The sequence below is a fragment of the Ascidiella aspersa genome, chromosome 1 (assembly GCF_963924565.1).
Source record: "Ascidiella aspersa chromosome 1, kaAscAspe10.2, whole genome shotgun sequence".
Taxonomy (NCBI): Eukaryota; Metazoa; Chordata; class Ascidiacea; order Phlebobranchia; family Ascidiidae; genus Ascidiella; species Ascidiella aspersa.
The window spans coordinates 40,542,826-40,557,070 of record NC_139447.1 but is presented as its reverse complement, the minus strand read 5'-3'; the positions used below and the strand labels follow the sequence as shown (position 1 = coordinate 40,557,070).

Sequence of the window (14,245 nt, the reverse complement as noted above, 5' to 3'; positions counted from 1 at the left end):
TGCTGCCGAAACGTCGGTTTATACTTCGTTTACACCAGAAGAGCGATTTGCTGCCCACAACGCCTTAATGTAACCACAAACAAACAACCTGAGGTTTCGCAACAAAACGCGTCTCTGTCATTCTGACTCCCGTGATTCAGAGAAACCCATCTTATTTTAGAAAACCAAGGGTCGTCTTACATACCTGATGAGATACGTTATGTAGCAAACGCCAGCATTATAAGTACGATACCCCAGCTCAAGTATTTTGTAAAAGATCATACCATTTTGAAAATAATATGTAAAACATTACATTACTTAAATTATCCGCATACATTGAGTTTTTGTTTTATGGTCAGCAAGGTGGCTTGGAGCATTTTGTTATAACTATTTTTGTGGAAAGCTGTCACACGACAACGTTTTTGGGTTCAACTTTGTCGAGGGACCCGCCGCCCCCTACAGACCCTTCTCCCCCCAAGCCCCCTACTCCCATTGTAGGGAACCCTTCACGATCCCCACTGAGCCAAGCCTTTCAACCGTTTAGTTGCTAAATATTTACGTCACGTGACTTCACCGCTGCTTCCAACATCATCTCCTTCCAAGCACTCCGAGGTAAAACATGAGCAATCATGGCACCCAATTTATGCAACAAAGCTTCAACGCATTTTAAACCAATCGCCTTGGTGTTACTTCTGCACGAAATCACGTCATCTAAGTTCGTCTTTAAACAATTCTTTCGTCGTGTTCCCGACACAATCCCCGAAGTAGCTGCTAAGGATAGGAATGACTTTACTTTCTCGAGCAAGACGTTTATTGGACAGAACGACAATCAGTACGGCAAATAACCGTGCACACCAAGTGCTCGCATAAGGCTACAGCTTGTCTCTAACCAACGAGATTGCAAACTGTGCTCAAAATGCTTCCGATTCTCTCGGTATCCACCCGACGAATGCCGACGCAATACTACAAGACAAGAAGCGATAAATATAAGCACAAAGAATTATGTTAAGGTCGTAAAAACGATATTCCGTGTAACGTGAGTCGGCAGGTGTATACATGAGGTAAAAAAAGGCAAGAAATATTGCTTATGAGAATAGAACGGCGGATCCCGCTGACAAACCTATCACTCAATAGTTCAGAACAACAACTTATTTGTGACAAAACAAATTAACGCGATTTTGTGTTCTTAATTTAGAATCCCGATCGTGTTTTAAAACAAAGCTTCTTTCTACAACGAACTCTTTTTTATAATCGAGTGTCGTATTGTGACGTCACATTGTCCGCTGTTTGACTTACTAGCACTTCCTTGTTTCGTAATCACGTGACTTGCGTCTCGCGTCTATTATTACGTCATTTTATTGATTGATATTTTCTAATTAGTATTTTTAAGGTACAGTAGAAAAACCACCAGACTGTGTGAGTAAAAAATGTTTTCGCGATTCGTTTTTTTTTTTAATTTTTTTTGTCAGTTAATAGTAAACCTCGAGCCCAAAGGCGCAATATAAACTATGACATGTTGTGCCGCTGCTAATAAACATACAAAGTGAATTTCTCACAAATTAAACTATAAGTTTAAAAATGTAAAACAAAAAAACTCAAGTTTTTTGCGCTCCGCGAGGTTATTATTTACCTGTATATTGAGCCCAAATTCGCTCGAAAACAGCAGGTGATTTCAAGAATATTGTTTTGTGACGCAACGGTATAACGTAATTATGTGACTTCCTCAAAATTTTCATGCCTCCTTGCAAAACCTTGATCCGCTATAGGTTGTGACTTTGCGCCATCAGCCCATGATAAACGAGTTGCACATGTTCTATACCTTTTGCCGATGCTTGTTGACCGCGAAACTTTTTGTAAATTCCAAAAATAACCTATTTGTATTAAAAATACGCGCAAAGACAAGTGCAAAAGCAATATTGTTGGTAAATTAATAGGAGTGTGGTATCTCCCTACTATTCCTTATCATTAAGCAGCAAAGGCGATTGTGAAGTTGTAATTGTATTGTTTTGTAACAAGGGTGCCGCGATTGTTATTTCAGTGTTTCGCATTTGCCAAACGTAGGAGAACGATGACATTACACAATTTTTTTAGTATATATTTGTCTATCAATGTAAAACTGGGGCAATATAAAGTTTGAGTTCAACTTTTAGCAAATATTTTCAAATAAATGATGAAGGCAGACATCTCGATTATGAAAATTGTTTGGAAGTTAAAGTTATTCCAATCAAGAGTCAATTATGATTCGCTGTCTCGAGCTAAACCCGACGATCGTACAATAGATGTCGACTCTTGTATCCTCGTCAGTTCCATGAATAAGCGCTTGTATGCAAACGAAGCGTGATGTAACCGCACACAACCTGCCTCTGGCTGCTGACTCAACCGCGTTTCACCACAGCGGTGTTACAACATCAGTGACGACTGGAACCTCTCACTCCACAACAATTTATTGCACCGATTAGAGAGAGTTAATAATTTGCCACACTTTTGTAAAAATGTGGTGGAACATTGATTTTAACTTGTTGAGCTGCGACATTTTTAGTTTCGTGACTGCGACTTTAAACGTCGCTTAAGCCGTTTATGTTTTTGCACATAGTAGTTTGTGTTTTGTAGATTTCAAGCTGAAAAACACAGTATTTGAAATATTTTTTTCAAGCATTTTAAATACTTTTAGTTTTATCACGCCTCGTATTATTGTAAGTTAGCAACCAAAAGCTGTGAATGAATTAATTTCTGGCGGTTTGTGTTTGAGGAAACCTTACCACGACCAAGTGATGAGTTTGGTTAAACATGTAAGCAACGCTCAGGTGTGGTTAGTTTATATTTGGCGTCCACTTCCCGACAGCGTTGGTGTTTCGGTGTGTCGGAGGGTTTAGCGTTACAGACACCTTAAAAACAAACACGGATTACCCAGCATTTTGCAAGGCATTTAACAAAATGTGTTGTTAGCAACAAACTTTTGATCACAAACACGTCGCACTTTTACTGAAATATATTTAGTTGACAGCCGTGTTTATATACAGGATAAAACCACCAATATTTTCACCATTTACTCTGGTGTGCAAGGCGACAGCTTCCGGTGATCATTTGTGGTTTAGTGGTTTAATGTGTTTGTGTGTTTAGCGTCACGCCGCCACCACAAAAGCTTGTCGATCCACAATTGTAACCACCCACCCGTGCATTTCCAGCGCTTTGTTTACATCGCCACTTCCCCTTCAGTTTCAGTTACAAGCGACAACGTTGCGAGGCTTCATCAATAACTCAGTTGCGCTGCATGGAATATAGGTAAGCTGCTACAGAAGCATTGCTTTTCTGGGTAAAAAAAATGATTCGGAACCACAAACTAGTTTGTTCAGAATATCAAAATGACTAATCGTTGCAAAAATGAAATAAAAAACACAATAATTTTGGTTCTACTCAAGTGCATAAGATCTCACAAAAACTTTAAATTCGTTCAGCATAAAAAAATAGTTAGATTTTACCAAATAAAAGCACCATTGTATCTTTATATGAGGACCGTCTTTGTACAACAATGACCCCCCTACCCCTTGGGTTGCCTTAGCAGCGATTGTTGCATCACAATAGCCCTGTTAACTCATACGCTAATAATAATAGATGATCGCGCTGTTAACTGTGACGTCACAATATCCGGCTTTGTTGTGCAATTGTTAACGACTAAAATAAGTCGTTTTTGTTACGTGTGAATCACTTTTCGACATTTGAACCCAATCAATTTTTTTTGTAAATTGCGATCAAACAAAGCGAGTCATTTTTAAACAATGCCCTTTTTTCGCCACGCCCAGCTATGCAGCGACACTTATCGGCAACTGTGATTTCTATGATCCACCTTTAGATTTGTTCAAGGTCGTTTAAATATTTTTTTTCGCGTCAGTTGTTTCACTGGCGATAAAAAAATTAAACGCACATTTAGTCGTGAATAAAAAAATCGCAAATTTTATCGGCTTCTTCAAAACATATACTCTGCCCCTAACTTGTTTTATTTTGTCGCAAACTGCTTAAAAAATCGCAAAAAAAACAACTAATTCATAGAATAATAAAGTTATTATAAGTGTTTTATGGATGGAGTCCCTCGCAACGAAAAAAAGTGTTTGTTTAAAAAAAATCGTAAAATAACCTGTCGGTATATTAAATATATGAAATAAATTACGTTTTACTTGTACAAACAACGAAAATTGGCGCTGGTCTAGAATCCTTTTTTTTAGCGCCAGAAGGTACAGTAGCAAAATTTAGTTTTTTAAATTTAAATTCCAAAGGTCACAATAAAGCTGGTTAGGCTGGCCATATTTTTCCCAAAGGTGACAGCATTTTCCCAATAAATTTGTCCAGGGGGGTAATATCTTGCAAGTGGCGACACCTGGCGTATTTTATTGAAGGTTCACGGTCATATATGTTTGCATTATTTTGCCCGAAAATTTAGATTTGTGTAGTTGCCCTTGTGCTGGGTCTACCCTAATGATAAACACACCGTCAGAAAGAGCCAACCCTCTTCTGTACAGCGAGAGCAAAAATAAACCCCTATATGCATGGTGCGACGCCTAGCGGAACTCATAAAGAAAGCCATGATCGGACATATTTGATAAACACATCACAGGCTACGAGGACACATTGGTATCCGTGGCGTGTTGAAGTTATTGGTCCAATGATGTCGATTTCTACCCTTTCTAAAGGGTTCTTCGCAAGATCGTTCCAAGGGGGCTTTTGGTGTTTTTGAGGGTTTCTTATTTAATCCACACTCACGATATTCTATGCAATACCGTTCAGTCTTCTCACGCCAGTCTGGCCAGACGTGTCGTTCCACGACCTTGGCACATTTTTTTACGAATCCCCAGGTGACCACCGCCTAGCTTTGTATCGTGAAGTAGGGGGGGTGAGGGGGTCTATGCCCTTGCCTTAACCATTGGAAAGCTGGAGCTATTTCTTGGTCTTGCTGCTGTGCTTTGCGCTGGCGATAAGCGGCGGCAACGGTTGATCGCGTTTCTTCCGCGCAACGTTTGACGCAAAAACGGCGTTCACACCAGCTGTGCGTTTGGCGACGAAGTGTTTTTGTCTTGCAAACACAGCGGGATAAGAAATGGATCATCTTGTACTGAACAAAGGCTTTGCCAAAGTCAAAAGGGCACGAAAAGTAACGGCTCATAACTTATGTGTCCATGGTTATTTGCGCTGTTGGACGCTTTTAGCCAAATAAAGTGGGTCAGTGTGCTTGATAGAAGGAGTATATTAAACCCCACCCCAGTCATGCATGTTTTTTTATTTATTAAGACAAATATCTTAGCAACGTGAACAATTTGTTATTAAAGCCCAGTAAGGATCTGCATTACCTTTGCTACATATGAACCTAGTTCTTTTCATTCACTGTTTTGTTAAATTTGTTTTTGTACATATTAAAGCAAACAAAGCTTTTGCACATTTTCATGTTTGATAAGCCAGAAACAGCATAAACATTGGCTAATAATACAGAACAAAAAATATAATGAGGTAACAGAACACCATGAGTAAGACACTATACATTGCACAAAAATGTTTGATACAGGATAAAAAAGAGAAAATACAAAGAGGTAACAAAACACCAGAAGTATATGAAATTGAAAACAACTAGACTGTTTAAAAGTGCACATAAGCATACAAAAAGTGCAAGACACTATACATTAGTAGATGTTAAGTTGAATTGATTGAACACAAAACAATATAAAAATACCATCTTTTGGTGTAGCTTCATCTTGTGTGAAATCAATAATTGGACTGGAGGTTTGGGGAAAGTTGCCAACAGTCCTATGAGAAACCACAGATGTTAACAGAGCACATTAAAAAAATTTCTATTAATTTTAAAAATCACTCACACTTTATGCCTCAAATGCTCTTGCAAAAATTTAAGAGCCTCATAGTGCTCCCACCCTGTAAATTTGCAGCAGCAGCACCACTTTTTTGTGCATTTTCATTCTTCCTCTTTTCTTTAGCAAAGCGCTCTCTCAAACTTTTCCAGCGCTTCATGCAAGTTTCAACTGCACCTGTCTGGCCAGTTTGTTGGGCAATATGTTTCCACACATTTTCTTTCCGCTTTTGATCCTTGTACTGGCTGCTACCAGAATCATATATACAGGGAGAACACCAAAATGATTAAATCAAACCAACATTATTGCACCTATCGTGTCTTTTATTCTTTTTGCGACACTTTTTCAAAAAAAAAATATTAGGGAAAGACAAACTGTACCCTTACCATAAATATTACATAAACCTTCTATCCTCAAGCAAACTAACTTAAAACTACGAAATTGTCCCGTTGCAACAAGGTTCTGCACACAGCTCGTCAGTCTGCAAGTAGTGCGGCTGACGGAAAAGTTAAATCTGATTTAACTTTGCCGTCAGCCGTTTCAAGCGAAAAAATCACGCCGTCACGGCATGACGCCGTCTGGTGTGAATACCCCGTCGCTTGCCGTCGAACGCAAAAACGCACCACTTGCCGCCAACCGCGTCTGGTGTGAATCTTGCTTAACGCGTTGCCGGCGTTAACGGCAAATTTCCTCGCTTCTCAGCGAAAGCGTCAAAGTTGAAATATTTCAACTTTTCCGCAACCGAAAGCGTTTTTTAAAAACGTTTGACGTTAACGCTAGACGCGTCTAGTGTGAACCAAAGTCCATAGAAATTATACAAGTTGTGCAACTCAGATTCATGCGCGCTCAAATGTTTCCCAAATCGCCTTAATTTATAATGGGCTCTTCTGGGAGCAAAATAGAAAATGTAGAGAAAGACGCATGTCTGTTTGTGCTTGTAATTATAGCGTGTTCGCCTGGTAAAGTGTTAAATATTTCACCTAGATACTCATTTCCTTTCGTGGCCGTTCTGGCAAATCTAGCCGACATTCGACTCAGCTAATCTCCATCGCAGTCGCTCTTGTGCTATATAGTGTCACGCTGCTGTTGGATAAAACACTACAGTCAACAGATGCATGCCTTACTTGCGAGACCCGTTTTTACTGCGCTGTAAGCTCTTTTATTGAAAGCGAACTATGCTAAATAATGTGAATGTACAATAAATCTATAAGCGACCTGACAGTATGCACTTTGAAATGCTATGACAGTTTGTTTAGTTTCGATTTAGTGGAGTTCAGATAGCACGGTGGTCATATCTCACCTGTTGAAATATACAAAAATCATCGTTTTTAATTTTTTTGGGCAATTTTGTAAATTGTAGCGACCCAATACACAAACGTATATGTATAATGCACCGAATTAAGTTAAAATATGTTACATTTGTGTGTTATATCGCATTAATTTGGTTAGATTAGCGTTCGAACGAAAAGGTAGCAACTATACAGGTTTAGACATTTTGTTAGGTAAGAAGCTATTTACCCGGATTAATAAGTAGGTAAATCGATATATAATTACAAATTAGTGTATGCTTGCTCGAGTGTGCCAGGCAAACAGTCAATCGGTACTTTTTTGGTTATTTACCCGGCTAAGAAATTTATTTAAATGAGTTAGAAAATCAATCATAAAATTTTTTTTTTTTTCGGGCCACATAATAATGCAATTGTTTAAGCTCATTTAGAATAAAATCAAACTCGTATAACAAGGGGGTAAAATCAGATTTATTTCATGCAATATAATAGCGTTATTCATGTTTCTAACGCCTTTCTTGCAATTTTAACTGTGACAACTCGTTTCGTTACAGTTAAAATAAATGTGTTAGGATTATAGACCAGCGCCAAGATAAATATAATGTTACTGAACCCTCTAAACGCTTTGTATTATAATTATTTTGGCGCTCTTTCACTTATGTACGTGAAAATTAATAAAAAAAAAACTCTTCAAATGCCGCATACCACAACGCATACTGTTTGGGTTAGGGTGCGGGTTGGCGTTTGGATGAGGATGGGTCAAGTTATATTATGTTTATTATTAATAATAACTTGACCCACCCTCAAACGCTAACCCAAACAATTTGCGTTGTGGTATGCGGTATTATTTTATGGGCCGAAAATTTATTCGGGACATATCTTGTTTTTGCCGTTCGGTATGTTTCAGACCGATTTTTGTCCGAATCTTTATAGAAAAAGTAGACATCGTAGAACCTTCAAATTTTCAGACATGGCGTAGAGTGGTATGTAGGTGCTTTGTAAAAGTTTATGAGGCTGCACCCCCAGGGGCCTTTGCTTGGGGGGTAAAAACCTGAAATATTGCGTTTTAGCACTTTGTAGCTAACGACTGCCATCTAGCAGCAGAAAAACTTTCATACAGAATTCGTTCATATTCGCTTGCTTTGTCCAGCTTGTGAAGTGACGAACCGACTCACCCCTGCTGCGCTTTATTGTCCCATGAGACTTTCATTGTGCGAAGTGGCACGTCCTAAACTGGGCTCGTGCGACTTGCATTTTAAAACGAGGCTTCTCTTTAGTAAAATTACTTAATGCTGTTAAGAAACAACTTATTTTACCGCCGCAAATTTAAATGCGAAATCTGGTGGCAACTCTAATCCAACATATCAACACCAGGCCTACACAACTTAAAATTGTGTGTTGATATGTTGGATTGGAGTAACATACTATACAGGTGAAAATAGCAAATATTCTCCAAATACGATTTTTCCAATATTCTCCAAATCGTATTTCATCGTATTGTCGCGGTAATATACAAAGAGGTAAGGCCGTGAATAAAGTTTCACCCACCGTACAATTAACGGAGGGAAGCATTGCTAGTAGAGATGTTCAAAGCAGAATATCGGCGACTCATTTATAATGCTTGCTTTCAATGCGGCGTTAGTTTTTTTTCGGGCGACCAATTACTTCGCGATAATCTTCGCCTAATAATTAAGTGTCAATAGGGTGTATTTACCGCCGCAAGTTTAAATGCGAAATCTTAAGGCAGTCTACGCCTCTCTGTTAGCACCTGTTGCGCATCTTGCTCCAACCAGCATACTACCAACATCAGGCCTAAACATCTAGCAAAACTTTCGATTTAATAGTTTGCGTATTGAGAACATAATAGTGTTTTTCATGTTGTTTAAAACTACAGATTTAAAGCCTGTTTTAACAGTGATTGCTCGGCCCAAGCCATGGTAAAAAATTACCGAGTAAAAGTTTGCAAAAGTATAGCTAACCATAGGCGTTAAATCATTTTAAGTCTTTAGGAGAATAATAATATTTGATTTTCAAACACGTAATCTGGTCAAAATGTAATGAAATGGCCATACGCATTATCTACGTAAATTCTATTTATCAAATATATGTTTCGATCATTCCCCAAAATCTACGCCATATTTGAACCCCTTTCGCATCAAAGTGGGGAAGTTTTCGGCCCATATCTGTTTTTGCTTGCAGAAACAAGTTAAGGAAAATAAAAAACAAAATATATAATATAAACTACACAATACAAAATATTAATTCGTTTATATTTTTATCTGTAAGTTATACTGCTATTTCCTAGCACTTTACTGGACAATCGACGGTCGGTTTTTAGTTTAACATTTTTCGTTGTAAATAAACTTAATGGATAGATCAATTACTATCAAATCTATGGTTAAAATTGTAAATACTATCTCTTTTCTTTTTGCGCGGTTAGAGTAACGGCGATTTTTTTATTTTTCCAGTCTATGGCTAACCGTGATTCCTATGGACGTTGTTTTTATTCTTGTTTAACAAAAACGAAGCCTGAACAAATGACAGACCCTTAACGTGGACCGTCCAGCAAAACTCACTTTCGAAAAAAACACGCGTTATTATTTATTTGTTTTCGTCGATTTCGATAGATCTCTGTGGCCTTTCTGTACGACTTACAGCACTGGTTTATTGTTTAATATTAAACGATGTTTCAACCACGACTAACAGATTCATAAAAAGTTTTGTGTAAGTTAATTACAGGTTTTGCTGTACTTTGAGGTAGTTATTTGGAAAGGTTTACCTATTGTTTTGTCCTTTAAACTCGTAGCAAAACGAATGACAAAATAATTCCGTGCTCACAACTAGTATAATCCAACGGTAATGGTAATCACACAAAAATATGCACAAATTCAGTATTTCATGGTATTACATTCCTTTCGCCTAAACGGGATTTTCCTTGTGATTTCTTGTGAAAATCATGATCGTAGATTTTACATCGTTCACAAAACTTCGTGAAGTAGATCTATTCACGAAGACATGATCACGTAGGCTGCTCCAATCTGCCAAAATATTTTTTCTTTTAAATTGTTATTTAAGTAAGACTTTCGCATCCCAACGTTTAATAGGATATCTCATGCTTTTAGTTTAAGTTTTGTTTAGGCTGAGGAAATCCCATTCATCGTTTTGCTGCAGCTCACTCAAAGTTAACTCGAATCTTTTCAGCTGCAGAAAACGTAATACGAACCTGAAAAGTCTCCGCATCTGGCTTGTTGGCTCCACGAAGATGTCCCTGCTGATCCAATGCAGTACAATGATGGGTCGACATTGTTTATTCTGTAAAAAATAGTTAGCCGTCAAAACATCAAATGGTTACGGAAAAATTGGTGTAATTAACAATATTATGATTCGAGAAATTAACTGGTCCTTTGTGGATTTTCGCAAAAAACAGGAATAAATCAAAAATTCTCATTCAAAGAAGGAATAGGCCGATTTAGTAATAATGTGGTGTTGTTCGTTGATTATTATTTTCTTGTTTTTTTTGTATGTTATTCGTTTGCAAGTCGGAAAGTTGTTATTAGTTTGCAAGTCGGAAGGAAACTTATTCTCCTTAATATGAAAAAGCGCCCGCCTAAGTATATAGATTGCATTCGTAATAATCCTATAGTGTTTTTTTACAAACATCTAAAATTCTAGATAATGTCCGTATAGTTATCAATATAAAATAGTTTTATATTGTTAAAACGTGCCTATAATTATAGTCGTACCAAGCATCACATTTACTCAATCATCACAAAACGCTTCTATTTTCCGAGTAGGCCTATATATTTGTGGCTTGACATTATACATTGATATATTTGTGGCTTGACATTATACATGGAAACTTTACACATCTGATAATCGATTGTCAAATTAAGCAATCGCTGTGTTTAAAATCACCTCACTCCGGGGCACATTGCGTACGGTGCGCCATAGAAATCGTAAGCACGAAACTGCAGGTATCCTGAAGTAACCTCTGGGCTGGAGTAAGTGAGGTTTCCCTTGACAAAGTTCACCGGAAACACGAAGTGATTTCTTGGCCGGAGATCTCGGATGTCCAATGATGGCGCAACTGAGTGAAATTATCTGGACATTCAGTTGTTTGTGCATGGTGTAGGCTACACGGTAAAATTTAAAGTATAGGCTACTGTTTCCCAAAACTTTTGTAGATAGCCCAATAGGCCTAGTCGACTTTTACTAACTTTGCACAAACATCCCCGTTAAATTCGCCAAAATTAATCGCAAAATTTAGATTCAACTTTTTTGGATAATAATATATTAATATTTACAAGAAATCAGAAATATCAAAGAAAATTATTTAATTCTTTAAAATGAGAGTTGAACAAGCAAGATTGCAGTGCTGACATTTTATCCAGCATTGTTAAACTGTATTGTACTTCTTTCGGGTTTGCGAGGACGTTACTCTACTTTATATTGGATTGGCGTGATTTTAATTTCGTTATAAAGTATCATAGAAAAGCTATACGAACCACGAACTTACGTGTGAAATCGACGATTTGTCTCAGGACCTTTTCTATTTCAGAATAGGTGATAGATTCACCGATGGTACTGGAATACCTACAACGTGAAGCGCACAATAATTAATAATGATGATCATTTATAACCTAAATGTGTTGTTTCAAATACGCAAAAACTCTGAATCTCAAGGCTTCGATAAAACACAGTTTTGTTTTAAATAGACTTTTAACAAAAAACAAAACAACTTCACTCCAATTAAATAGCCCTTTACAAAAGGAAGTATATTTGTATGAAAATCAGCCATCCATACTTGGCCAGAAGGATATATCCTATTAGAGCGTTTCTTGGGTTTTTGATCGAAGAGATAATTTCAAAGTTGTTCCCTTTTGTGTTATATACTTCGGCGCTCGGTGTACCATCATTTCCTTTCTGTTATGTAAAAGCAAACTTTACACAAAGTAAAATTTTTGATTCGAGTATTTACCAAGGATTAATTCGTAACATTCCAAATACAAATAAAACAATAGCCAAGTATAGTGTTGGTATAGACTACATTTTACAGAGGGGGCTGAAGTAATATTTTATTTATGGAGGTAGGCTACAGTTTTACATTTTATGAAATGAAACTTTACCTTTATTTGGAACAAAATCGCGCAAATCACTGACTGGTTTGAAGCTGTTGACGATTCGAAGAAACCTTTTCCGGAAATATATCTTCGCTTGTGCATAATGTTAAAATAATGGAACTTTCTGTACTGATTTTGTTTGTCGGAATCGTGAACAACCTGTAGTTGAAGATGGGAACAAGTTTATTTTTCAATGCAGGAGTAAATTCCTACTTAGGTTATGCCACACTATAATTTAAACGACTTTTAACATCCGCTTATATATTTTGTTGGAAATTGTAATAATAAGAGGTTTAGAAAAGGTAACAGTCTTTGGACAATCCACCAATCCTACTTATTTGATTGGTTTAACTTCAAGTTTAAGAGACGTATTTTAACTACAAATTAACTCAACCTCGACATACAGTGTCGCGAATTGAACTAATGGATGACGGTGTCACATCATAAAAAGGTTTAAATTAACATTAGCGCATAATAGAAAAGGATATAAAATGGACACAGGCGCAAAACCCTGCATTATACGATTTTTCCACTATAAGTTTGCTTAGCCTATGTCTTAAAGCGTTGAAAGGTATGCAATATATGTTATTGTCAAAACATTTCAAAAACCTAAACCTTTATCCTAAATCTTCTTGGGCATCCATCAAAGGCAGAAATTGACGCAAGGGCAAGGAACGGTTGAATAGTCGCACTGGAAATGTGGTAGGAGACAAAATCCCTAGCGAAAGATATATTCGTGTTCAGGTTAATAAACACTTTGATGGGATACACGAAGCAAGACAAAACAATAAAAAATTGAAAGCCGCATTTTTACAAAAGTGAAGTAAGAACTAATCAAATTATATTATTTAAAGTTCGAGTGACCTGTAAAAAGGCTGTAACAGGTTTTCTTCTTTATATGTATTTTTTTTTTTACAAATAAAACATTGGGCTAGCTAACAGGTATTGATTGAGATTTAGATTTTAAGATCGACTCATTTATTTCATAAGCGAGGTATAACTATCGAGATCGACTTATTTATTTCACGATCGAGGTAGGCTTTACCTATCGAGATTGAATATTATTTCACGATTGAGATTTAGATTTCAAGGTCGACTTATTTATTTCATAAGCGAGGTATAACTATCGAGATCGACTTATTTATTTCACGATCGAGGTAGGCTTTACCTATCGAGATTGAATATTATTTCACGATTGAGATTTAGATTTCAAGGTCGACTCATTTATTTCATAAGCGAGGTATACCTATCGAGATCGACTTATTTATTTCACGATCATGGTAGGCTTTACCTATCGAGATCGACTTATTTATTTCACGATCATGGTAGGCTTTACCTATCGAGATTGAATATTATTTCACGATTGAGATTTAGATTTCAAGGTCGACTTATTTATTTCATAAGCGAGGTATAACTATCGAGGTCGACTTATTTATTTCACGATCGAGGTAGGCTTTACCTATCGAGATCGACTTATTTATTTCACGATCATGGTAGGCTTTACCTATCGAGATTGAATATTATTTCACGATTGAGATTTAGATTTTAAGATCGACTCAATTATTTCACGATCGAGATTTAGATTTCAAGGTCGACTCATTTATTTAATGATCGAGATATATGTGAAGCTTTATAGTTGTCTTGCGTGATTTCCCGAAAACCAGGTAATCAAAGCTCTTGACTATTCTGGTTGAAAGTTTATTTTCTGAATGCAATTTCAGTCCAAAGCAATTTTAAAGATCCTGTTCGATCAAACTGTGTTAAAACTGTTTAATAAAAGTTTCTGTACGAGTTTCAATAAATATCTTCTTTATTTTATTTTAACAGGCGGACTTATCACAAGTTTCTCTTTAGGATACAGTTACTTATCTTTTTATAAGTTAAAATCATGCTAATGTGAATTTCGTGCTTAGCAAGCTAGCATCGAGTTGAACTTCAAGGTACTTAAATAAAATTAGGTTACAAAAAGTGGATTAAGCAATGGACCTACCTCGTAAAATCTAAAAAATTC

At 36.8% G+C, this 14,245-nt stretch overlaps 1 protein-coding gene across 1 annotated transcript; it reads right to left on the bottom strand.

Annotated features, from left to right (window-relative positions):
- Positions 1-9,962: 9,962 nt before the first annotated feature.
- Positions 9,963-12,336, bottom strand: LOC146170514 (uncharacterized). The gene is made up of 6 exons (XM_083388722.1): positions 12,241-12,336; positions 11,919-12,037; positions 11,631-11,707; positions 11,030-11,201; positions 10,338-10,426; positions 9,963-10,152 (listed from the first exon to the last, which is right to left on the bottom strand). The coding sequence occupies exons 1-6, from the start codon at positions 12,334-12,336 to the stop codon at positions 10,034-10,036; spliced, it is 672 nt and encodes a 223-aa protein (XP_083244848.1). The 3' UTR covers positions 9,963-10,033.
- Positions 12,337-14,245: the final 1,909 nt, after the last annotated feature.